The sequence below is a fragment of the Leptonotus elevatus genome, chromosome 18 (genome assembly GCF_054856555.1).
Source record: "Leptonotus elevatus isolate MCC_2025b chromosome 18, RoL_Lele_1.0, whole genome shotgun sequence".
Classification (NCBI taxonomy): Eukaryota; Metazoa; Chordata; class Actinopteri; order Syngnathiformes; family Syngnathidae; genus Leptonotus; species Leptonotus elevatus.
This window is the reverse complement of record NC_141256.1, coordinates 14,383,546-14,408,614: the sequence shown is the minus strand read 5'-3', so window position 1 is coordinate 14,408,614 and position 25,069 is coordinate 14,383,546. Positions and strand designations below refer to the sequence as shown.

The 25,069-nt window shown below is 40.6% G+C and overlaps 1 protein-coding gene and 1 long non-coding RNA gene across 2 annotated transcripts; one reads left to right on the top strand and one right to left on the bottom strand.

The window, feature by feature from the left end:
• Window positions 1–1,463: 1,463 nt before the first annotated feature.
• Window positions 1,464–24,751, bottom strand: scara5 (scavenger receptor class A, member 5 (putative)). The gene is made up of 12 exons (XM_086061704.1): window positions 24,541–24,751; window positions 22,649–22,767; window positions 20,752–20,880; window positions 11,200–11,399; window positions 10,802–10,980; window positions 10,593–10,719; window positions 9,906–10,074; window positions 9,224–9,304; window positions 6,662–6,769; window positions 4,820–4,894; window positions 3,484–3,672; window positions 1,464–3,386 (listed from the first exon to the last, which is right to left on the bottom strand). The coding sequence occupies exons 1-12, from the start codon at window positions 24,543–24,545 to the stop codon at window positions 3,253–3,255; spliced, it is 1,515 nt and encodes a 504-aa protein (XP_085917830.1). The 5' UTR covers window positions 24,546–24,751; the 3' UTR covers window positions 1,464–3,252.
• LOC147158784 (uncharacterized) lies at window positions 4,134–7,610 on the top strand. The gene is made up of 3 exons (XR_015090970.1): window positions 4,134–4,506; window positions 4,594–4,771; window positions 6,677–7,610. It is a non-coding gene; the product is annotated as an uncharacterized LOC147158784 (long non-coding RNA).
• Window positions 24,752–25,069: the final 318 nt, after the last annotated feature.

Sequence of the window (25,069 nt, the reverse complement as noted above, 5' to 3'; positions counted from 1 at the left end):
TAGTAGTTCAAATTGTTTGTTATTTTTGAGCTGCACTGGAGGACAACACTGCCATTCAGTCATCGATCACTGACGATCTTAAGTTATCAACACAATAAGCACATTGTGGTACTTTTTATGAATACATTTGTCTGCTGAATGCCAGAGAATGGCATTGACCTCCAACAGTTCCTCCTTCTTCACACAGCACAACTTGTCCCCCGTCAAGTCACCTTTGACCCGGGTAGAACTCTTCCTTTGAGCCCAAGGAGCAGGAATGTGACAACGGACTCTGTTTGGATGAAGGGGACTGAACACTGCGCTCTCGTCTTTCCTCACCGTTCCTCTTTTAATGGTATAAAGGGGAAAATGTGCTAATGTTTTGTGGTCTACGCAGGCACATGTTGTGGTGCACTTTACAACAATGAAGATGAGTTTGGTTGAACAACATGGCCACAAGTGGGGAAAAGGACAAACTAACGCGTCTCTGTGCACACCTGCAACATTCTTGAAAAAAAGAAAACATCAGCCTATGGTGATTCATTGTGACCAAAAATTGACCAAATGAACGCTCGTATCTTGAAAAACTAAAACGTATCTCAAGGCACTGTGCATCCGTCAGAAATCTAGCCTTACAAACTACGTGTCCGCAAGAAGGATGAAGAGATATTGTTTATGGCAGGTTCATATTCTTCCTTTATTGGAATAGTGCTGCAGTAAATCAAAAAAAAATTGACGAAAAAAAATCATGACATCGCGCAATTAATTTAGTGAGTAACATAAAGTTGGACCTCTCAAATGTGAGCTTGGAAAGTTCCCTGGGCCAATAAACTGCCATAAAACTGTCATGCAATTTAAACATTGTGTGAAAAATGAACCTTGAACATTGAAGTACTGTAAACGCAACAGGACGTTAGAATGTATATTTGAATTTATATTCACTTGTTAAAATTAGTTCATTCAGATGAACCCTAAACAATGGCACCTGTCCATAGAAAAGTCCGTGTCTGTGACCATTTTTGAGGCTTTGGTGGGGGTTTGATTGTCGGTCAAAGAGAAAATTATTTCCTCACATAAAATTGCATGTTAGGTAGTTATTTAGTTTGTGTTCATTTCTTCATCTGTTAATTTGCATTTGCTGGGTAATTAAACCAATAATCCTAATCAAGCAGAGTAATTGCAGTTTTGTTTTTTTTGCATTTCTTAGTTCTCTAGCAAGTTACATTTTTATTTTTATAGTATTTATGTTAATTTGTTCATCTGTTATCTTAATATCAAAGACGACGGGATCGTACAAAATAATCACAAAATAGCCTCCCCCCCCCCAGAACTCTTCATATAAATGTATTATTGTATTAAGCTATTATTGTATTATAATTAATTGCATCACAGGCAACCATCTGTGCGTCACATGTGGAAACGTTCATACGTGCAATTGCACCTTTAAGCTGCCAATCAAGAGATGCTGCCAGAGAGAAGTGAGCTCACCTGTTTTAAACACATTTATTATGTTGGCAGTGCATATGCAGAATTTAGTAGTACAAGTACAAATCAAGCAACGTACTATCAAATAATTTGAGTGTTGTTAAGTCGTCGTAGCCCTTCAAGTAAATGTTGAGCAACCGTCGCAGCATGATAAAAAACACATGTATGACATGCGACCAAGAATATTGAAAAAAAACCAACAACAACAACACTTTTGAGTGGTTAAGAGCAGTTCACATTTTCAAAAGGTACAACGGGAAAACATTTAACCGCAAGAGGCTTAAGTATCGGCCCAAACAGGAGATCAAATCACCACTTCTCATCCCGTGAGAAAACAACAGTCCGACCGCCAGAAATGAGGAATTTTTGGCTTCTTGTGTGCTTTAAGGGCACCTGGAGCAGTGCCCCAGCGGTTTCAAAAGACACCATGTTTTCCTTGTTTCCTAAATGCGTTTTACAATTCATATATAGGTAGGGTTTTTGGATTTCTGTTAAGTGTTGGATGCAGTTGGGGCAGTGCCCCAGGAGCTCTAGATTTCCTTCTCTACAGTAATTCATACAGTGGATCTTTGGCTTTCTGTCTGCATTAAGGGCATGTGGGGCAGTGCCCCATAGCTACAGAAGATGCTGATACTTTCCTTCTTCCAGAAATAGAACTTATATTTTAGTTTTCCTTCTTTCCTAACTGTATTTTGCAATTCAATTAAAGGTGTGTTTTTAACTTCCTGTCTGCATAAGGGGCACTTGGAGCAGTGCCCCAGTGGCTCAAGAAAATGCCCCCCCCTCACCCCCCCGCTCAAATTCTACATTTTAAACTTGTGTGATGCTTTTAAGTGTTGTTTTTAGAAACATTTCCTTAGCGGACTTCCTCTTTTTGAAGTGGCCGTGACCAAAATATCGTCTTCCATTGGGGCAGTAATGATTGTGCCCCACAAATTCAAACTAGCAAACAAAAGGTCAGATTCCATTGATGTTTAAAATACAAATGAATTAGAAACGAGTCACCGACATTGTAGTGAATCCATCCAACACGATGCCAACGATGTTTCGTTACATTTAATAATAATAATAATAATAAAAAAAAGAGACCATTCTTTCATTTGCATGTTAGTGCGCTGGCACGTTAGCGACCAAAACTGTCATGACCGATGAGTCTCTAATATAATATGCAGAGAAGAGTGGAGGATATCCTGTTTGCGTCCCTTATGGCCGCCAGACGAGACGTGTTGTGATGACAAAAGCGGGACGGGGAAAATAAACAAAATGGAAGCCGCGTGTTAGCTTTGGCGACACTTTCGCTCCGTGAGAGTGTGACGCCTTTAAACAAAACAGTGAGCTGTAATGAGAAACACACTGCGAGCATGTGCGACGCTAACGGCGAGCTCCTCTTTCCAAATAAAGCGGGTTAAAAATGTTGTTTTGGAATTTGTCGAACAACTAAGGCAAACAAAATGGCCGACTTACTCAATGATGTATCATTATATCAAAGCATAGGTTTAGTTTATTGCCGTCTCGTCGATGAAGATGGTAGCTACCAGAAAGAAATCTTATTTCATCAGGCTCCTCAAAGTAAGGCACAAAATGGTGACGATCAGAAGATTGGAAGTCTTGAGCAGCGGCTGCCCCAAAATGGAGGTCCGTTTCCAAGATAGGTCTCGCCTTTGAAAGTCCCTATGTCCATCTTGTTGGTCCCACTAAGTTACGTCAAAAGTCAAAACGACGACAACGTGTCCGGGGACCGGGACCGGGACCAAAGGATTGGCTTGGTTGCGAAGGGTTAAAGTTCCCTTAGCCAAGGCACGTGACGCCCGCGTCTTCCACGTGGCCGCAGTTGGTTTTGCCCCAACCGGAGAACTTGCACTCATGGATGGCGACCTCGGAGCCCGTGCACGCTACATCGTCCATCCAGATCAGACCGCTGCCTAAGCGGGAACACGGCCACGAAGGAAATATGTTATTGAAAGTTTGGACCGGCAACCGAATGTGACAAGACCAATAACGACTACTTTCGATTTTTACCTCGTCCGAAGCGTCCCGTCTTGTGGACCTCGGCGGCCCCTCGGTATCCCAGCATCCTGCACACCACGTCGCCGTCCTTCTTGTCCCACACGTCATCGCACACCGTCCCCCAGCGCCGCTCGTGGAAGACCTCCACGCGGCCCTCGTGGGGGCCCGACCCGTTCACCAGTCGCACGAGGTTGTCTTCCACTGAGAGGACAAAAGACAGGATTTTACCGGACTTACACGTGCGGGACATTTGTGTTAACTGTTTAATGAAATGTGGCTTGGTTTCAACCTTACACATCAAACAAACTGCATTCAGTTGTTGTTTTTTCTTTACTTTGCCAAAAGGACTTTGATGTAAAAAAAAAAATACGATTCATCTGAGTCTGGTATTAATCTGGAAGACCTGACAGCTAAAATCAAAGCATTCACTTTCCTGCATCTGTAAATGTTCACTCGTAAGTCATATAATCAGCAGTGAAGGAGAATATTAAAAACACATAGAAATGAAAACATGCATATTACTAGCTTAAAAAAATAAATAAATAATAAACCAACTGAAAAACACTAGCATTTTCGCTAGTTAAAAATGAGCTCCAAGAATAATCTAAGCTTAAAACTTATGCTAGTAAAATACTGTTAAAGCTTCCATAGATTTTGTCGCACTTAATTCATCGTCCAAAAAATAAGCTAAAAGCTCACATCGGTGTGCGAAACAAAATAGGCTAGGTTAGCCTTAACCTCAGCGTGCTGTTGTCTTCTATTCATCTTCTTTTATGCATGTTGTGCAGGCTAGCAAGAAGCTAAGAATGCTAAACATGCTACGCACAGGAAGGCCGTGACACAAACATCCATCGACACTTCACGAGAACGTTTAGATGAAGGAGAAACATGTGTGCCATTGCTTTGCGGATTTTTTTTTTTTTGTTCTTCGAGGGGTACTGGATACGATTCCAAACTTTAGCCTTTGAAGTCTTAAAAGCAAAGCCGAGCAACAGGAAAAAAATATCTGAGCTTGTGTGTTTCAGGAGAATTTTGGTACACGGCCCCGGACGCTTTAACCAAATGATTGATGATTTGCTTCAATAAACAATAAGCAACAACTCTCTCACTTTGTCTAAATAGGGCAGAGCATTTATCGGCGTGCGACTCCTGCGCTCCTGTGAATATTCGAGCGTCATCTGGAATTATTTTTGCCAACATGGCCGCCAGCCAGGGTGAAGCCTGTCAGCGTGTTAGAAAGCGATCAGGGAGCGTCGATGGCAGGCATCCGGCATTATATCACAAATTCAAAGAGCGGCAGGTAAGCATGTGACACATTTCCAAAGACTTGACTTTGACTACTACTCACCCAAAAACGGATTCTCAGCTGTTTTGACTCCTTTGTCACCTTTATCTCCCTTCATCCCTCGTTCTCCCCGTTCCCCTGGAGACACAACACAAAAGGACACTTGATGTCATCATGTTGTTTTTGGCAGAATTCACTTTTTGTTTGTTTTTTTGTTATTTGTTTTGACCAGATTCTGGGCTATTGTTCACTTTTGGACCATCATTTTCCTCGGAATTTTTGGTCAACTTCCGAGTTGTTTGACCGCTGAAACGTTCCAGTTCACAGGGTGGATATTTGGCGCATGTGTGGTGTAGTTTTTGTTCCCTGGAAACCCCGAATTTGGGTATAAATTAAACAGTTAGAGGCCACCTGCCTGCCACGGGAGAATCAAAGTGTTTAACGGTCGTAAATTAAATTTCCTCCGATTTGTGGTTTCGGCCTCCATTGGCAGCTCGGAAAGCAAAACGCTTGCTTACGGAACAGACTTGTGATCCAAAAACGACAGTCGAGTCTGTCGGGGTGCCATTTGTTGCTCGTTTTCACCCGAGAGGGCTGTTTTGTTTTTAGTCAAACAGTGGGCTTTAATTTGTGTCGGTGGGTGTGACTTCCAAAGTCACCACATCAATCACCGAATCGGGTTGTAGAATGTTGTTTTACACAAGTTTAAATGAAGTCTTCTACATACCATACTCCAGACTAACTCTACTAATCATGTCAATATGACACGTTGTTCGTGATGATTACTGTCAACATGAATCTGTCCTTTACACTGCTAACCTTGCCAACGTGACACCTTGTTTTTCACGATTTACGACAAACTCTCCTCCAAACTCTAATTTTACTTCACTGTCAATGTGACACATTACTCCCAACTAACTCTACTGATCTAGTCAACATGATGCATTGTGCTTCTGACTAAATCTCCTGACCAAGTTTACATATAGCATTGCTTCTTCTGCCTAACTCCACCGACTGTGTCAACTGGCACATCGTTACTCCCGACTAACTCTACTGACCTAGTAAAATGTGATGCATTTACTTACTTCTGACTAACTCGACTGACCAAGTCTTCATATTGTATTGTTTCTTCTGACTAACTCTACTGATCGAGTCTTCATATTGCAATGTTACTCCTGACTAACTCTACTCACCTAGTCAAGATGATGCATTTCATTGTTACTTCTAACTAACTCTACTGACCAAGTCTTCATATTGTATTGTTTCTTCTGACTAACTTTACTGACCGAGTCTTCATATTGCATTTTTACTCCGGACTAACTCTACTGACGGAGTCTTCTTATTGCATTGTTACCCCCGAGTAACTCTACTGACCTAGTCAACTGGCACATTGTTACTCTCGACGAACTCTACTGACAAGGCTTCATATTACGTTGTTACAGGGGACTAACTCTAGTGAGGTTAGTCACTAATAACTCACTTGATCACACACCTGGATAATTCTATTGATCTTGTTAACATGACACATTATTAATGTTGACTAAGCCTACTGACCAATTCAATGTGACACATTTTTCCTGACGACTAACTCGACAACCATTGCTCACAACAAATTCTACTGACTGTAGTCCCAACTAGCTCCTTCAATCAAAGTGAATCTTTGTAACTTACAAATAATGTTACAGATCATGTCAATATTTCAGACTAACTCTACAGAATAAGTCAACATGATGCAATATTACTTCTGACTAACTACAGACCGTGTCAACATAACAAACTGTCACTAGCAACTAACTACTGACTAAGTCAACATGACACATTGTTACTCCCAACTAACTCTACTGAGTCATTTTGACACGTTGTTACACCGCCCAACTTTTGCAGCCATCCTTGCCTTTCACCCACCTTTTGGTCCGACAGGTCCCGTGTCCCCCTTTTCTCCTTGACTGCCATCGTCACCAGTGGATCCTTTGATACCGTGAAGTCCCTGGATGCCTTTTTCTCCGGGAAAGCCTTAAAGAGACATAAAAATACGGCGCATCTGGAAGTTATTCACATGTACAGTACATTATAAGCACGATATCAAAAGAGCCTTTGGGCAAAGGCTGTGAATACTTATGTACAAGGTGGGTTCTAAGAGTTTTGTTACATAACAAACTGTGGATAAAGTAAAGCGCTGTGACTACTTTCTGGCCGAACCGTAAACGTGAGTCCTGAGTTTTGCACTCTTCTGGGGAGATTTTTTTTCCACGAAATTTCTGGGAATTGTTGTACATTCGTGCAGTCAGTCTTCTTCCCTTCGGATAGTTCATTGGAGAGGCTGCTTTAGAGCGCCTCGTTGTCAGCCGTGAGTGCACGCATGCCAGAGCGAGAAAGGTGGAAGTGCAAGGAGAAGAAAATAAGTGGAGAATGAGGAAAACAGCTATAGTGTGAACTGGGGCTTAACACTGGTGTGGTCACTTTAGAGTGCCTCGTTGTCACGCTATGGAAAAACCCTGTGACGACCTGGTTTGATATACTACAGCCGCCACAGGCTTTAACAACAACTATTTTGGCAGCTCAAATGTCATTATGTGTAGGAAAAAGAAAGATGCGAGACTAATTGTCCTATAGTGTTCTGTACTTGTGTAATATCCCTGTAATGTGTGCATATTTTTTCAATTAAAATGAAACGAAAGAGGACCTGGCTTGCCCATAGTGTTCTTCCAAGTCGATCTTCATGGATCGTTCGTCGTGCTCTGGGAACAGAACAAGAAACTTCCCCCAAGCGGTTCCCACAAAAGTTGGACGCACACAATTGCCCAACATGTTCTCGCAAATTGAACTGGTCAGTTCCCAGCTTTCCCTGGGCGCCACCATGACATCATTGATGGACGACATCGCCGGATAAACGCTCCAAAGCTTTTCTCCCGGCCAAAAAGTGGAGAAAAACACAGATATCTTTTCCCTTTTTCCTCCCCCGTCTCCTGCTAATAAAATCTATTTCTCCGCCGTAATGAACGTGTGCGTGTGTGTGTGTGTGTGTGTGCGTTTGTGTTTACAGTAAGCACGCTGGAGCTACTCCGAGCTAACACGCTAATGGGGAACACATGTACGCTCTTGAGTTGGGACTGCTCCTCAGCAACAGGTCACAGACATCTATCGGTATTAATAGACTCACGGGACACTATTTGTTTTGGCTCAGTTCAGAAATCACGATACCAATTATGAACTATCGCCAAAAATCAATAAGCCTCTTGCGGAGACATAAGACGACAGCAATCAAAATTTGCTTGCAATTACCGGTAATGGAAATGCTTTCCAGCACGCTGCAAAAAAAATAATAAAAAATGCTTGTAATTTGTTTTTAATAAGGAAAAAGACACTGTAAAATATTGTGATGAAAAAATTGTAATTACATAACTGGTTAGAATTAAACAGTTTTTGCCACATGTTTTGCTTCCCTTCAATGAATATTGTGCTGCTCCTTCTGGTGTACGTACCTCGGCCACCTGGGGGCAGTATAATACAGATATACATGGCGACATCGCAGCTCCTCAGTTAACATGAGACAAATGAGCGTTCACACGTTTTCTTCATGGTGGGATTGCCTCCGACAAACAAAGACGGATGACCTGTCGTTTCACACACTCACCCGAAAGTCTTAAATCGTGTTTTTCCAACGTGTAATTGCTCGCGCTGGCGTCACCTTTACCGTAAGACAGCGTGACGACGCCAGCTGAGCAGCTGTGTTATGTTTAAAGAGCAGGAGGGACTTTGATGCCACTCCAGTCTCAATCCTCTTGGTGTGAAAACACACTTGAAGGTCAAACTGGGTTTTCGCGAGCGCCTCTCTGGGCGCATTCTTTCAAATTTCAGCCCCCAGAGAGAGTTTTACTTGGGCCCATTGCACGCTAGCATGCTGCAATTGTAAAACTGGAACGGCTATGTTGGGTTTTGAGGCACCACATATAAGAAACTACACTGCATTTAAGAATTAAAAAAAAAGAAGAAAAAAAAGAACCACAAAAACATGGTGCGATTGTCAAGGAAGAAGCGGAAATTATAAATATAGTTAATATATTATTGTAAAACACAATATATTTATTTTATGCAATTTTATATAACCCCTTCAAAGTTGAACTCGGGCTTCCATATTTTTTGTGCATTTTTCGTTTTTACACATAGCAACACATCTGCAGATGGATTGCATCATAGCACACACATTTTGTAGAGGGAGTAAGTCCAAATACTTTTCATGGTTTAACTGGCAGATTCAGCAATGCGGGGCTTGTAAAACTGTAAACCTGACTATTATTTTTAATTTTTTTTCTTTTTTTTGTGTGTTTTCTATTTCAAGAACAGGAATCAGGCCGTGAGGAATCATAACAAACCTCCATTGCAACACAGCGTAACAAGTTTCCTGGACTGTTTACATTTATTCATTCGTCATTAGACTTTTTTTCCACATTAGTCAGATGTACGAACCTCTTAAACCGGTTAATCCAGGGGCCCCGGTGTGCCCGAGTGGCCCAGTGTCACCCTTCTCTCCTTCTGGCCCCGGAGGTCCTGCAAAAAGACGCCGACAAATATCTATGAATGACCCGATGAAGACTCAAATTGATTCGTATTTGAACCATAAACACAAAGGCCAGACACTTCATTAGGTACACCAGCGCACTGTAATTATTCCGTTATGAGCATAATAATGCCAAAAAGCCGTTTGGTTGCCTGGCACCGTGACAGTCGCACCCAAGAGTTATTCCTCATAAGTTTGAATTATTGGCATGTGAAGAGCATTATGCTCACGAGTCACTGAGAAAACATCTCGGCTCTGGACAGCTCCTCCACCCAAAATAAGATTTACGAGGAACAGTCCTGTTAAGTGTTTCTAATGTATGAAATGGCAGGACAGTATTCATGTATAAAAGCTTAGGTTGAAAAATCCGGTAACATTAATTCAAAGAGTGCCTCATTGTTGGCTGTGAGTGCATGCATAAAATGAAAAGAAGGGGTAAAAAAAAAAAAAAAAAAATCTGATTTGGCTTCATGCTGTTGAGGCTGCTTTAGAGCACCTCGTTGCGACATGAAAGAGCACATAATGACTTAAGCAAGCATTTGACGAAGACAGCGGCTAACTTGACGAGGACGAGGAGTAGCTCCAGCTGACCTTCTATGAAGCTGATGTTTTTCAGGGCAAAGGAGTGCTCCCAATCCTTGAGGCGCAAGTCCTCGGTGAGGGTGTTCAAGATCTCCATCTCGTTTCGAAGTTGCGCCTCCGTATGGATATGCGTCACCCACAGACTGGATGTGTCCTCTGTGATGTTGCTGATCTGAATCTACGGAAAAATAAAAATAAAAATAAAATCAAAGATGCAAGCTACAATCAGTTTAGCATAAAATGTGGGATGTCAAAAGTATACAAGAAAGTATACAAGAAAGGAAATAAAGCAACAATTTACTGTTTTTTTTCCAACCTAGCAATGCTAATATACACTAGCTTGCCTATTGTGTTTCCCGTTGTACTGTATGTTAGCATTAAGATAGCGGATTTATGCAAGCTAAAATCAGATTAGCATAGAACTCGGGCTGTCAAAAGTATGTAAGAAAGGAAGTCAAGCAACTTTTAGGCAACAAGCTACCATGTTTTGTTCCAAGTTAGCAATGCTAATATCCACTAGCTTGTCTATGTGTTTCCCATTGTACTGTATGTCGCATTAAGCTAGTGGACTTATGTTAGGCTAATAAATGGTAATGTTACATAGGATTTAAAATTAACATTTATGGTGACAAAAAAATATGTGTGTGGATTTAATTTAAAAGTAATTTAAAAAAAAACGTGAGTGTGAAATGTTACCTGCAGATCACGTATTTTCAAATGGTGAATATTGATGTCATTGCTGACGGTGTGATTAACAGCTCCCACCGTCCAGTTAACCTCCTCCAGCTTGTCTCTCAGCCCGGTCACCTGACCTGAAGTCTCTCTTTCAAAAAAAAACCCAAAACACTCGGTTGTCAGCATGTGTTGGGACGTCACGGTAGCCGCGCTAAGCTAACTTGGCTAACCTGAGCAGCATCGTCTGGTCGTGGAGCCAGGTGGAGGTGCGCGCCACCTCGGCAGTCAAGCCCGTCAGGTTCCTGCCGGTGGAGCTGCTGAACGATGACAGCCGTTCATCCAGCTGCACCAGATAGCCTTCGGACTGCAGGGAGTGAGCTTGCATGCTTCGCAGCTCCACCTCGAGGCTCTGGGAGGAACAATGAGGCTCTTCGGGGTCAGTTGTCGACCTTTAGAGACCCGCTTGGTGCCTCAGACACACTCTCTAGTCTTATTGTTACCAATTTTTCGGTTTATAATTGGGCTATGCTAAATTGTGAAACCTTTGAGTCTTCCTACCCTAACTAACCTCCAGAAACAAGAATATTGACAAGACGTCACGCACACACACACACAAAAAAAAAAGCACCTTGATGAGAATCTCTAGCTTCTGCAGCCTGTCGCTGTAGTTCTGGAAGAGATTCTCCAGCTTCCAGATGTTCTCCAGGAGGTCGGCCCGTTCGGGCGTCTCGCCCAGCGTCTGCTGAAGCAGCCGGGAACGCTCCGACATCTGGGTGACGTTCTCCATCAGCACCTGCTGCCGTTGCGACCATGCCTGGGAGCGAGACACTGCGGGAGGAAGAAAACACGGCGCAGTTGTTGCTGAACATCTCTCGGCAACGGAGAGAAAGTCCCCAAATTCAAGGCAACCGGTCGGTATCAATCACTCGGCTGGGATCGTCACTGTTGTGTGTAATGGAGAGCAGATGTCGCGGTCTATCGGAAAAAGATCTGACTTTATAGTCGTATTTCCACCTAAAGCTCCAAGATTGCGGCGCTCCCATTTGTCCTAATAATGTTCATTTCGTCAACGAAAACTAAACACAAATAATTTCGTCAACATACAATCGTCACCAGACTAAAACTAGACTAGTCTCGACTAAAACCCTCATTAATAAACTGGGACTAAATCAGTATGCATTTACGTCGACGAATGAAGAGACAGGAGGTAAAAAAAAAAAGAAAGAAAGAAAGTGATTTCCAACGGCTATAACATTCCAACAATAATCTTAACCCGACCGCTAACTAATGCTGGCTAACTTACTAGCGCATAGCATGGAGCCATGCTAGCCACTTGTTCTTATGCTACAATTGTGTGTGAAGTTGTTTTTCATCAAAAAAAAGAGAGAAAATTTCATGTGAAATAGTTTGAGATCCGAAATGTTCAACATAATCTGCTGACAAAAAAAATATACAGGGGTAAAATGATTGTCCTGACTAAAACGTTGACAGTTTTTGTTGACTGAAACTCAATGTTTTCTTGGACTAAAATAAAGACTAAAATGCTAGATTTATTGTCGACTTAAAAGGGACTAAATAAAAACTGCATGAGGTTGACTAACTGTAATAAAAACTAACAAGCGTGATTGAAATTGGACTAAAACTGAGACTACATTTTAAAATGGCGGATAAAATTAACAGTATGTCCAAACACACAATCCAAAAATTGCTAGGGGGTAAGATATGTGTTCCGGGGACTACACCATTATTTTGTGCAAAAGTCATACATAAATTCTTAGTTCCAGGGTAAATGTTCCTTGGAAATTGACTTGGTACTTGTAGTTCTTAGAGCTAAAAGTCTCAAAAGTTTCTTGACCTCTAGAAATTACTGCACTACGACCAGGTTAGTAGGTACCAAAATAAATTTTCGAGTAGCTCGAGTAGCTCAAACACAAAAAAAAATCCAAGTTCCAGACTGAAGTTTTTTTTGGGTTCAAATGTGTCTTTACTGTATTCTCATTTGTTCAGGCCTTATTAATTTGAAGCAATGTGTTGATGTTCCATCCTCAGTTGATGCAGCCATTAGGATTAACACGGTAAAAAAGAAAAAAGAAAAAAAGGCTTCCCGTGTGTTGATTTAGCTGCAAAGCGCCCGATTTAAGCATCCATGAACCTTTCTTGTCTTGTGCTTGGCTGCGGCCTCTTAAATGGTTGTATTGAGGAGCATGTTGCACGGCAACTAGTCCCTGATGTTTTACAGCATGACGTCGGGGGGCGGGGGGGGGGGGGGGGGGGTGGCTTTCCCCCAGGGTCCTAAAGTGCTCAAAAGAGGTAACAAAAATGCAGAGGACCTCCACAAGAGAACAAATGAATTGCATGCAGCTCGTTACGTGTGTTAGGTTTACGTCAAATGACCCGAGACCGGGGAGGCTAATTGCTAAATGATGGTCTGTCTGCGCGGAAACACACACTGGCACGCAAACACGCACACTCAGTTTTCAGTACCGCAACAACGGGGCGCTCTAAAGCGGCCACTCCCGTGCGAAACCCCTGTCCACATGCTGCCTGTCACGTTGGATTTATTATTTATTTTTATTATTTGACCTCACTTTTTCGCCCACTTTCCATGATGTGCATGCACTCACGGCTGACAACGAGGCACTCTAAAGTAGCCACGCCAGTGGCCTATCCTGAGGGAAAATGCATTTCCGGGGTGTACGCATAGCTAGCTAGCTAATAACAACATTCAGTTCAGTTCTCAAGCTTTGCACATGTCAGAAATTTAAAAAAATTATATATAAAAAAAAAAACATTTGTTAAGTCGTTCCCTGAGCCAAAAGGACAGCTGCTGTTCCAGCTCGTCACTTTTTGGGCTTTGGGCTTCTTGTGATTGACACTCGTGCGTGTTCGCGCCTCTTACGTCACATTTCAACACCGAAATTGCAAAAGCTAATGGATCGGTTACAGCCTGTCAACATCTCAACTTCCACGATGCACTTTGGATGAAAAATAGGAGCTTTTAAAAAACGTTCCCAGCACCTTAAATGATTCGGATCCTTTTTTTCTCACGTAAACAATATCACAGACACATCAACTGTTCTGTGTCTGAGTTTACATCCAAATGTAATAAACATTCAGGGATTATCGGACCCTGCTGGATCAGCGTCCATGGTTACTAAGCTCTGACTTAAACTCCCTCGCAGCTTGACGTTTATTTCCAACATCTAAATGTACATTTAGAAAATCATGTTTCTCTCAGTCTGCGGTAAAAAACAACAGGTTTGGCAGGAAAAAATACATTTCTGGAAAATACTCTGCAACATCGATAATTAACTCACAATACAATATCACAGTATTTTTCAAACTTTACTCATCGTATCACAATATAACAATACACACTAAAAAGACAATTGATATACTACACTATTAAAATGGCATCTACATTTTCCTTATTTTGTTTTGTTTTGTTACCCTTTCAACAACTGATATTTGAATACAAATGGTAAAGGGATTTAAAAAAAAAAAACAATACTAATATACTGTAAATATTCTTTATCCTCTGAGAAGACCGACTAATATTACAGCAACTCATTCAGAAGCTGTAAAATCCACGTCTGTATTATACTGCCCCCAGGTGGCTCAAGGCATCACTGTATTCTTGATAAATAGTTCATGAATAATTAACTTTACTGTATGTCCCATAGGATAAAACGTGGGTTTTTTTAGGACTCATTTTGGTATGTGCCGTTTTAAAACACACTCCACGTGATTTGAACCACTGCGACAAAGCCTGCTTTTCCTTATCTACATTCTCGGACATTCCACTTTGTTGTTGAGGCATGTAACAGGGTGTTGTCGCGCTTTCTTTTCCCGCGCTGTTGCGTATTACTCCGATGCACTCGCGCCATATGTTGGCTTGAAACTATTTATACCATGAAACCACAAGTAAACGAACAAAGCAAACAGCAATGCGCCGGCCTTCGATACCACAAGTCAACGGCGCAGCTTGCTTCTATTAAAATGGAGCGCGGCTTGGCCGGGTTCTAGGGCATGACGGCAGCGCCGGCGTGTAAATTGCAGCATGTGTGGGAGTTCTGCAGGCAGGATTAGTGCAAAAAGTGCAATTGTTGTGGTATCAAGGTTGAAATAGTTGAATGACAGCCAACTGTTTAATTGAATTCAGCGTTATCCTGGTGGGTTTTTTTCAGGATCCTAGATAGTGACGAATGTGCAACCTGGATTCAATCCAGATTTAAAAAATGTGTTTCCTGGTTTGACAATTTAATTGAAAAACAAAATAAAAATAAATTTTTTGAATGGCATTAAAATCCCTTTAAAATGAAACTAAACATCACTAAGTCTTTGTGGGGCTTTTCCATGCCACAACAACGAGGCACTCTAAAGCAGCCATGCCAGCCCAAAGCCGCTATCCACTTTGTGGTCGTCAAGATGGACATTTGCTTAAAAAAATAAAATAAAAAATCCTCCTTCCCTGCTCTTCTGCCTTTCTCTCTGTATCATGCGTGCACTCACAGCTGACAACGAGGCGCTCTAAAGTCACTATACCAGCGCAAAGCTCCGGTCCGCATGTTGGCAGTCAAGTCAGGCAATTTTTTTTTTTCATCTCACATTTTTTCCTGTTCTTGTGCCTTTCTGCCAGTGATGTGCATGCACTTACGGCCAACAACAAGGCGCTCAAAACCGGCTATGGCAGTGGACTAGCTAAAGGAAAGATAGATCTTCGGAGTATATGCATAGCATTCTGCATTAAATGGAAAACAAAAATGGTGAAACAATTATGGCGTTTTCATAAATTATCTTCAAATATGAATAAACAAACCGTTATATATAACTTAAATAAAAAAATAAAATAAATCAATGCCATTTAATTAAAGTGACGAGTAAAAAAAAAATACTTTTTTCTTTCACCATTTGAAATAAAATGGATATTAAATTAAACAAACATGACGACAAGCTCCTAAGAAAGCGGCTGCCAAAGAGAAGAAAAAAATACAGTCAACCTAAAGAAGGCGATAGTGAGACATCCAATTAGTCGTTTACATGTTGTTTACTTGAATTTGATGGCCTGAAAGAACCTTGGCTCTGTGCGGTGTCCGCATGTGCATAAAATGAGTGTGCGCGTGTATGTGTGTGTGTGTGTACGCGTTGAAGTGTGTGTACCTTCCACTTGAGCAGCACTCCCACTGCGGAACCTTTGGACGTTGTCCAGACACTTTTGTTGAGCGGAGAACTCGGCACACATTATTGGAGGTTTTATGTTCTCAGAGTCAATTTAAAGCCGCAGGGAAGTGTGTAGTGTGTGCACTTAATAGAGTGTTTGTTCAGATTTGTGTATTTGTCAGTATGTTTGTGATCACTTCCACTTTTTGATCAATTTCAACCAATGGAAGTAATGAAAATTACTTTTTATATATATTTATATTTATTTATATTTTATTTACTTTTATAATATAGTTATATTGTACTAGTAAATCAATTAACTCATTCACTGCCATTGACGGCTATAAATGTCAAAAATTCATTTGAACTATTTCTATTAGTTTAACTTTTTTTTTTTCACTTTTGTTGACAAGAGTATGAAAACCTAGAATTTTTTATTGTACATTTAGAACAGATGTAACATTTGTGATTAATCGTGAGTTAGCTATTGAAGTCAAGCGATTAATTAATATTAAAAAATTTAATCGCCTGACGCGATTTAAAAAAACAAAAGAAAAAATAATAAAAAATTAGGGGCATCGGGCGATTCAAATTTGTAATCATAATTGATCGCATGACTTCAGTAGTTAACTCACGATTAATCACAAATGGAGTTAACCAATTATTTAATGGAGAAATAAAAAAAAATAAAAATAATAAATGCATTAGCCTGCCAATTTTAAAAGGAAAAACTTTAGAATTTATGTAGCGAATAACACAAGATATTGAGAACGTGTGTGCTGCATTCATTTGATGAAAAGCATTAAACTCATGAGGTGTCTTTTTATTTTTTATTTTTTTTAAGTGTCTCAGAGTGACGGTGTTACGTTTGCCCTCTTGCACTTTTTCACATCTGGTTCACATCGCTGCCCGCCTTTTATCTTCTGTCGTCTTGTTTTTTGGACAAAGCTTCAAAGTGGCTCGAGTCTGCGGCGAAGATGTGTCACATATGTATCAGGTATGTGGGCATGCGTGTTGGCTCATCAAATTGGACACCAGGCAAACACATATGACGTCTCAAATTAAAGTCACTCTAAAGCAGATGACTAATTTGAGCAATTTTCTTCCCTTCCAAGCTAAATCAGCAAATACCTGATTGTCAGTTGTCGCACAAATGGGTTATGATCCTGGGTGATTATCCTGTGATGCGGGGCACACATAGATTATCTAGTCTACTTTGAGCAGTTTTCCTCGCTTCTGATCAAAGTCATCAAAAGGCCCAATTGTCCAATGACTCTAAAAAAAAATTATCCCGTAGTGTGTGGTACACACATAACGATAATCTGGGCCTAATTTGAGTGTTTTTCCTTCTCTTCCAATCATAGTCATCGATGGCCAAATTGTTCAATGTCTCTAAAAGATGATCTTGAGTGATTATCCAGTAGTGTGGGGTACACACATAACGATAATCTGGCCTAATCTGAGTATTTTTCCTCCCTTCCGATCGTAGTCACCAAAAGTCAAATTGTCTAATGTCTCTAAAAAGATGATCTCGAGTGATTATCCAGTAGTGTGTGGACTGGACTGCTTTTTATATAGCTCTTTAACTACACCGTATGGTGCCCAGGTATACACATAATGATAATCTGTCCTAATTTGAGCAATTTTTTTTTTTACTTCATACTAATCAAAGACAGCAAAGGCCCATTTGTCCAACATCTCTGAAAGATGATATTGAGTGATTGTCCTGTGGTTTGGGATACACAACGCTGCTTAATTGGGCCGACTTCAATCATTTTCTCCCCCTTATTATTAAAATCAACCATGGTTGATTGTCAGATTTATTTAAAAGACATTCATAAACGATTATCATGTGGTGTGGGGTACACACATTTTGAAAATCTTCTCCAATCAAACTCAACGAATGCCGAATTGCCTAATGTCTTAAAAAGTTGACCCTGAGTGGTGATCCTGTGGTGTGTCGTACACACAGAACGATAATCAAGCCTAATTTGAGCAGTTTTTCCCCATCCGTTCCATTGAAAGACAGCAAAGGCCCGATTGAACACGTACATTTAGTAAAATCTCCTAAAAAAAACATTACTAGCATTTTTCAGCAGGCGCTGTCTACATGACCATATATGGGCATACGCTAAATCGGTCTCATAAATGTCTTACTGATCATCTCACAACTGGCAGTAAAGTACACTTGGCTGTTTTATTTGTTGGGACTGCACACATTGACTGTTTTTTCCCCCTTTTTTTGTATTTGACTTGTGTCATGTTACATGACTTCCTTCAGGGAGGGAAGTGGTGGATTTGGTTGCTTTTTAGTGATTCCGCTGTATAATCCTACCGTCATCATAACGACAAAGGTTAGCGTCACCCGCCAGGGAATCGAACTTTTGACGTAAGGACAAATATATTTGTAACCGTTATCTGGCATGTCTGCTTCACATCACCGCATGCTTATCTATAAAAATGAAATGTCATGAAGGGGCCAATTTAAGGAGGGTCGGGCAAGGGCGGGGGAGCTGGTCTGGTGCAGCAACCCAACAAGTCAAGTGAGAATTCAATCCAAAAGCAAACAAGAATCGGGGGGGAAAAAAACTGGCAAACAGAAATGGGCATTTTTTTTACATGAGCGTGGATGCAGGGGGGCCCCTGGGAGCAGTGCTGGAGCCACTTGGCACACAAAAAGCTGCTTTGATTGCTTGTTCTTCTCGCAGCTCATCTAAAAGTCCTAAATAAGAAAATACCTTCGGACTATACACACACTCAGACACGCACACACACTTTGTACGCAATGTCTCTATCGTCTTGGCTTCTCTTGTCTCCTAACATCATTGACATTTGCAAGGAGGCCCCTCGCTCAAGGTGAAAACCCATAAAGTCGCGCGCGCACACGCACACACACACACACACACACACACACACAAGGTCCGTCTACGAAGCAAATGAGGCACCCAGCAAGGGGTTTTCCTTCCCAGCAGGAAGTGAGGCTGACAAGGAATGAACCTAAAAAATTTCCCTGAGGAACTCCGCCGAAATGGTGTCGTCGAAATCATATATATCATCGCTGCTATGTGAAAAACACTTAAGTCCATTTTTCCCCCCCATTTTTTTATTTTTATTTTTATTTTTTGGGGACGTCTGCATTCAGTTTTATTCCAAAAACATAAATAAATAAAAATACATAAGTGTTTTTCACATAGCAGCGACGATATGTGACATACATGTGAACATTACATTGACATAAGTATTGAGACACCTACAGCCGGAAGTGAGGGCGATGAGAAGGGCTGATAAAAATGTTTTTTTTTTTTTTAAATGACCTGAGACATTTCCCTGAGGAACGCCACTGAAAATGGTGTCTCACATAAGGATGGGTGGACTTTGGAGAGTGTTGCTAGAAAAACAACGGACCTCAAACACTTGCCTGAGGAACACCACTCAAAATGATTTCTCACTGAAGGATGGTTGCAGCGATGTTGTGCAAAATTCTGCACATAACCAGAGCAGAAGTATTGGGACACCTAAAGCAGGAAATTGCGAGGATGACGGGATTGATAGAAAAACAATGGGCGTCAAACATTTCCCTGAGGAACTCTACTCAAAATGAGTGTGGTGTACACGGTGTCTGCCGACAGTACATGATGTACACTTACAGGAGGTGAATATGTACAGTTATCTCGAACTTACATCACAACTGGGTGGGCGGCGGAGGGGCTTCACATTCCAAAACGTAGCCCCGCTATTGAAGCCCAGCCTTCTCTCGCTTCGTTGTTAGCGTTTCACTTTACACTGGACGTGACTTGTTTATCCTACGTGTGTGTTCTCCACGCTAAAGCACAGCACACAGCTACAGTAACACGGAAATGAGTTTAACGTACCCCCCTATTGAACCCCCTACACTCATCATGTGTGCGAGTGTGTGTGTGTGTGTGCGTCCTTCATTGCGAGGCAGGGCTGATGTCATGTGCACAGAAATTAGAGATGGACATGAAACCATTTCCATGTGCAAACTTATTGATCACAGACATATGCAAAAAAGAAAAAAAAAAGACATCTAAGCCTCCTCTGGGAGCACAAGGCTAATGTGAGGTTGTAGAAAACCCTAATGGATCTCCCTGGACGTATATGTTTATGATATATTATGTAGCATAACAGTATGTTCATGTTTAACAACTCCTTATCAGTTTCCAGTGACTAATTGTTTGTGATCTGATTGCAGTTTTTTTGTTTTGGTAACATATTGTCACTAGTTAATATATATTTTAAAAAAATGCAATTATGAATGTATTTTTTATTATTTTATTTACTCATTTAGAAATATATTGCTTTTTTAGAATGTATTTTGCTTTACTTCTATATTAGTTTATTTGTATTTATTTATGAATTATTATACAGTTCTATTTAAAAAATAATTTAATCAAATAAATTAAGCCTTTTATTAATTTGAAAAAAAAAACTATTCCCAATTAATTTCAAATACCAAAATAAAATAAAAATAAATACAATTTCTATTAATAACTAAATTGTACATAATTGTAAAGTGTTTTTATCGCAATTAATTAAGTGACTTCTCAAAATTAACAAAAAATAAATCATTTTAAATATAAAATTTAATTAATTCTACTTTAAAAAATAATTTAAAAAATTGTCAAATCTAATGAGGGATGGTCATTTCATTCATCACTATATAAAGAAATATAAAGTAATACAAAAACAATATTTTAATTTGAAGTTATTCAAAAATACGTCAGCTAAAATATGAATGCAAAAAATATAACATTTTAAATTTTAAGCTATTAAAAACACACACAGATGTTAACCAAAACATTCAATATTTACACTTAATTAATTAACTTAATGTCATCAGATGTTTCCTTTGTGTCGGAAAGCGAACATTTGCATCTTTATAAAAATAAAGGCTAGCTAGGTACCAACAGGTTAATTATCGCGTTGGCGTTTCACACCCGAAACGTAAAAGCTACGATATTTTGTAATTAGTAACAACAAAAAGGAAAAGTCACTTTACCTGCCAGGCACAGCCCAAAGATGGTGAGCAGCACGAGCACGTAGAGTGACAAGATGGCGTACTTGATGGCCGCCAAAGAGTTGAGCTGAGCACAACACTGATCCTGTTTCCTGCGCCGCTTTCCAGAACCTGATCGGGGGGAAAAAGCAAAAACAACTACAGTCGGTCCAAAGCGTTTAGCGCCAATTGCTAACAGCTAACAGCCAATACAATGAGACATTTGGCTTCCATAACGCGACACGTTAAGAGTTTGCTTTGGAGGCCGGCCCGTCCGTGTCTGCTCTCAAGAATGCTGTACAGATTTTCAAAAATCTGATTAGTTTCTTCTGGGAACAAATTTGACAAAGGTTGGGTCCATGTGTTCAATAAAAACAATATGTGATCACTTTGCATGTTGTACATACGTTCACCTGTAGGCCAAATGTTTATTAAAGTCCCATAAAGTGAAAAGTGAAAATAAATATGTCTTCTAAATTTGACACACCACAGAGAAGAGTGTTGTTAACAACCCTGGCAAATTTGAATGATTCAAAGTACATAAATCTCTCCCCTAACACTGTGGGCGCACTCACACATATGAAATGAAATGTGGCCCTTGAGGACTTAAAAGTTTGCCCACCCCTGATCCATTGCCATGTGACGTCGCGACAATAAAAATCTTACGGTGGGCGCGACCTCACAGCAGCATGAATTCATTTGAACCGTGACCCACACACACACGCGCATACACACTTCCCTTAAACGAACAAGAACGCGCACACTCATGTGGTGCAAGACAAACACAGCTGTCGCGGATAGCATGCGTGTGTGTGCACCACATGGTTGGAATGTATGGCGGCGCAAAAAAATTCGAGCTCAGCAAGTCGGGAAGATGACACGACAATTGGCATCACGCACATAGGCTAAACAGGAAGTTCGCTTCTAAGGCAGAAGTGGCTTTACTTCCTCCTAATGTAAACGTTTTCGGGTTAATGGAGGCTATCTTATCTTAGCAAACAGGTGTAAAACCTATGCTAATACTAATACTTCCTATCCTACTCTTCTAAGACAAGCTAGTTGTGTTGTACATCTATTTAATGTGTAACCGAAAGTAACAATTTAATTCATGACTGACAGAGCTAAGATAAATATTTCCCTTGCATTTAAATGCTAAGCTAAGCACATCATACTGAAAGAGATAGAAGGAGCTAAGCTAACTGTTCTCCAGCGTTTGTATCCAATAATTCGCTAGTCTTTCATACTGAGACGTGAGAGCTATTTTTTAGTGGGTTTTATACCATCAGGGGGAAAAAAAAGAACTTTAACTTGTCAATGACAAAGCCCTAACCTAATGCCAACACTTCTTTTGTATGCTAAGCTAAGAGAGCAAGGATTTGTTTTTGATGAGCAAATGACATGGCTAAATCTATGGAGAATTTCTAGAAAGAAAAAAACATGGAATGAACATTTCAAAATCCTCTAAAATCCTTGCTATTTTAATGTTTGTGTAGCACAAAGAAGCGAGTTTAGTGAGCTCCCCTGTCTTCTAATGCTATACTGAACTAGCTGCTAACGTTCTGTGGAACACAAATACTGTATACGCGTGTTGTTGACTAACATAGCTTAGCTAACTGATATATATTTGTGTGTACCACTGTAAAAACAAAACAAAAAATACACTTAATGTGTTTATGCCTGACAGAGCTAAGGTAACTGCTCTCTGTGCTTAATTTATGCCAAGCTAAGCTAACGTGACACCGTTTTAGCCTCAATTAACCCAGAAAAAAACGTTTAGGAAGCAAAGCAACTTCTGCATTGAACTGCACTTTGCCAGGGTTCATTTTGTTGCAAACTTCCCGTTTACTCAGGCATTTTTCGGAAGACAATAACATTTAAGGTTTCACCTCTTCCCCCTCACCTTCATCGCACAAGTTGAGTTTGGACAAGTCACGTCCCTCATAGGCGTCCTCGTACATGGACGCGCTCTCCCGTTCCTCATACGTAGTCAAGTACATGGCCTTGTTCTCCATCTTCTTGCTGGGATGCAAACACAGGCACACCATGAAACAATGATTAAATTCATATCGAATACGGATAACGTTCCAAGCAAAACAAAATGAAAGACGTGCAAGCTAACCAGGTCCTTGCATTCCGTGTGTTTGCCTTCAAGAAATATATCTCTGGGAATTTGGGAATGCATAATATATGTATTAAGAGGGAGGTTATTTCACGGGCAAAGACAAACTGTGTGAGTGTGTATCAGAGGCTATAAATGCCTGACATGAGCCAGATCTTATGAGAATTGAGTTGGGTTTTATGCAAAACAAATAAAAATGCTATTTTTTTTTAAAGTTTTTTTTGTTCTTGAGAGCAACATTCTGAATTTTCGAAAATTCAGCACCTCAAACCCAAATTTGGTAGACATGTTGAGAAGACCCACAAAAAAAGTCTCAAGAAGCCATGCCTGACAAGCCATAGGATGCCTGCCATTTTACTTTAAAGCAACCATTTTAGGGAATTTCCGTGATTCCCTATGGGAAAACAAATGTTTCATAATCTGAACAAACTCTGAAATAAAACTTAAGGTGACAGTTGCAATTGTGAGGGCGAAAATTCCCAGCAGGCCACAGTGGATTTGTCGCAGAGGGAGATGTGCAGGGGTTCGACAAAGCCATTAAAAGCACTCAGTCCTGACTTTCTCATTAAGGCAAGCAGAATGACATTTTGGACTAAAACTATTAAGGCTGCTAGGAGATCCCACCACGCACACATAGTTCCTGCATGTGTGCTTACATACCCCATGTATCTACGTGCGTGTGTGTGCGTGTGTGTGCGGTAAAGGAGGGTGGGAAAGCAAAGAGTGTCCACTATATCTGGAACACTGCTGTCTCTTATTTGAAAATAAAGAATGAATCCCCATTAAATACGGAGTGTTTTTTTTTTTAAAGAACAGAAATTACAACGACAAATCAAAAGTTCCAAACTCTCTATCAACTATTTAATATTTGACCTAAATTCCCAAAGAAATGGTCAAAATGACATTAGTTTCTTGTCACCTTGAAATCAGAACACATTGTTTCTTCTGCCTACATAACCACATATTTGAACCAGAAAAATATATCTGTGGGAAGATGCCAGGTAGTTGCTAAGCTTTTCCATGCTGCAACAACGAGGCACTCTAAAGCCAACCACCATTTCTCGTGAAAACATGATCATATTGGAGTTTTAAAGGTGTTTTTTTTTTTTTAAGAATTTGGGGACTTGATACCACACCGTCCCCCCCAATTTTCTCTGTAAAATAAAAATATTAAAATATGAAATATATACAGATAAAATGCCATTTTTTTTTCATACATCTGGTTGAAATTTGCAGTTGTGGGTCCCTATAGCACTGATGACAAATTGTAACCCCTCTCCATCATTTCAGTTTCCCCATCCTTCCCTGGACTATGCAGTTTAGGCTGCAAGTAATTCCAAACATCGAGCACTTTATTAGGTACACCTGTGCAACTAGAGCAGAGGCGGCCAATCTCGGTCCTCGAGGGCCGGAGTCCTGCAGGTTTTGGAGGTTTCTCACTTCCAACACAAGCTGATTCCAATCAACAGGATCGTTATAAGCCTTATGCGGAGCTTGCTGACGAGCTGATCATATATCAGCTGTGTTGGAGAAGGGCAACATGCAAAACCTGCAGGACTCTATGCCCACCTCTGAACTAGAGTGTGAACATTGAGAAGAGAAAGTACTAGGCCTATTTATTTAACTCAGGTTCAAGAGACTTTTGGCTGCCCCCCCCAAAAAAAAACACTCACCTCATCAACTGTCAATTGGGATACGGAGAAAGCAAAAAAAAATAAAAAAATCACAGCTCCAAGCGGCTCATCCTTCACCATAAACCAAAAGTCACAGCTCGGGCAGATCCAGGACGCACCGTGCTAGACTGCTCCTCCTCCTCCCGCTGCAACAACAATAACAGACGGTCGGACTATAGTGGGGAATATGTGCAACCTCCACCGAAACATCACTATGGTCCACGTGACCCAAAAAGTCAAGCAAAGTCCAGCTGGAGTTCTTCACCGGAGGAGAACAGAGACTCCATCGTGGGTTGTACGCTTGCGCCATCTGGTGATCGTCTGCGGGGCGTACATGAGATTTATGTACCTGGCGTTTTATTTTATTGTACTTTTGAGTATTTTATTTATATATATTTATATTTATTTAACGCAGTTTCAAAATTAAATTAGGGATTAAACTACGGCTGGGGTGTCAAAGTAGGGTTTTAAACCAGGGATAGGCTTTCAAAGTGAGGTTTTAAATATTGGGCGGGCACTCCAGAAACCA

What these genes read in the sequence shown, in the direction of transcription:
- scara5 (XM_086061704.1), bottom strand. An exon ending in CTTTGGGCTGTGCCTGGCAG is followed by an intron (nt 11,400 to 20,751) that starts GTAAAGTGACTT and finishes TTCCTCCCGCAG; the next exon opens with TGTCTCGCTCCCAGGCATGG. An exon ending in TGAAAATACGTGATCTGCAG is followed by an intron (nt 10,075 to 10,592) that starts GTAACATTTCAC and finishes ATTTTTCCGTAG; the next exon opens with ATTCAGATCAGCAACATCAC.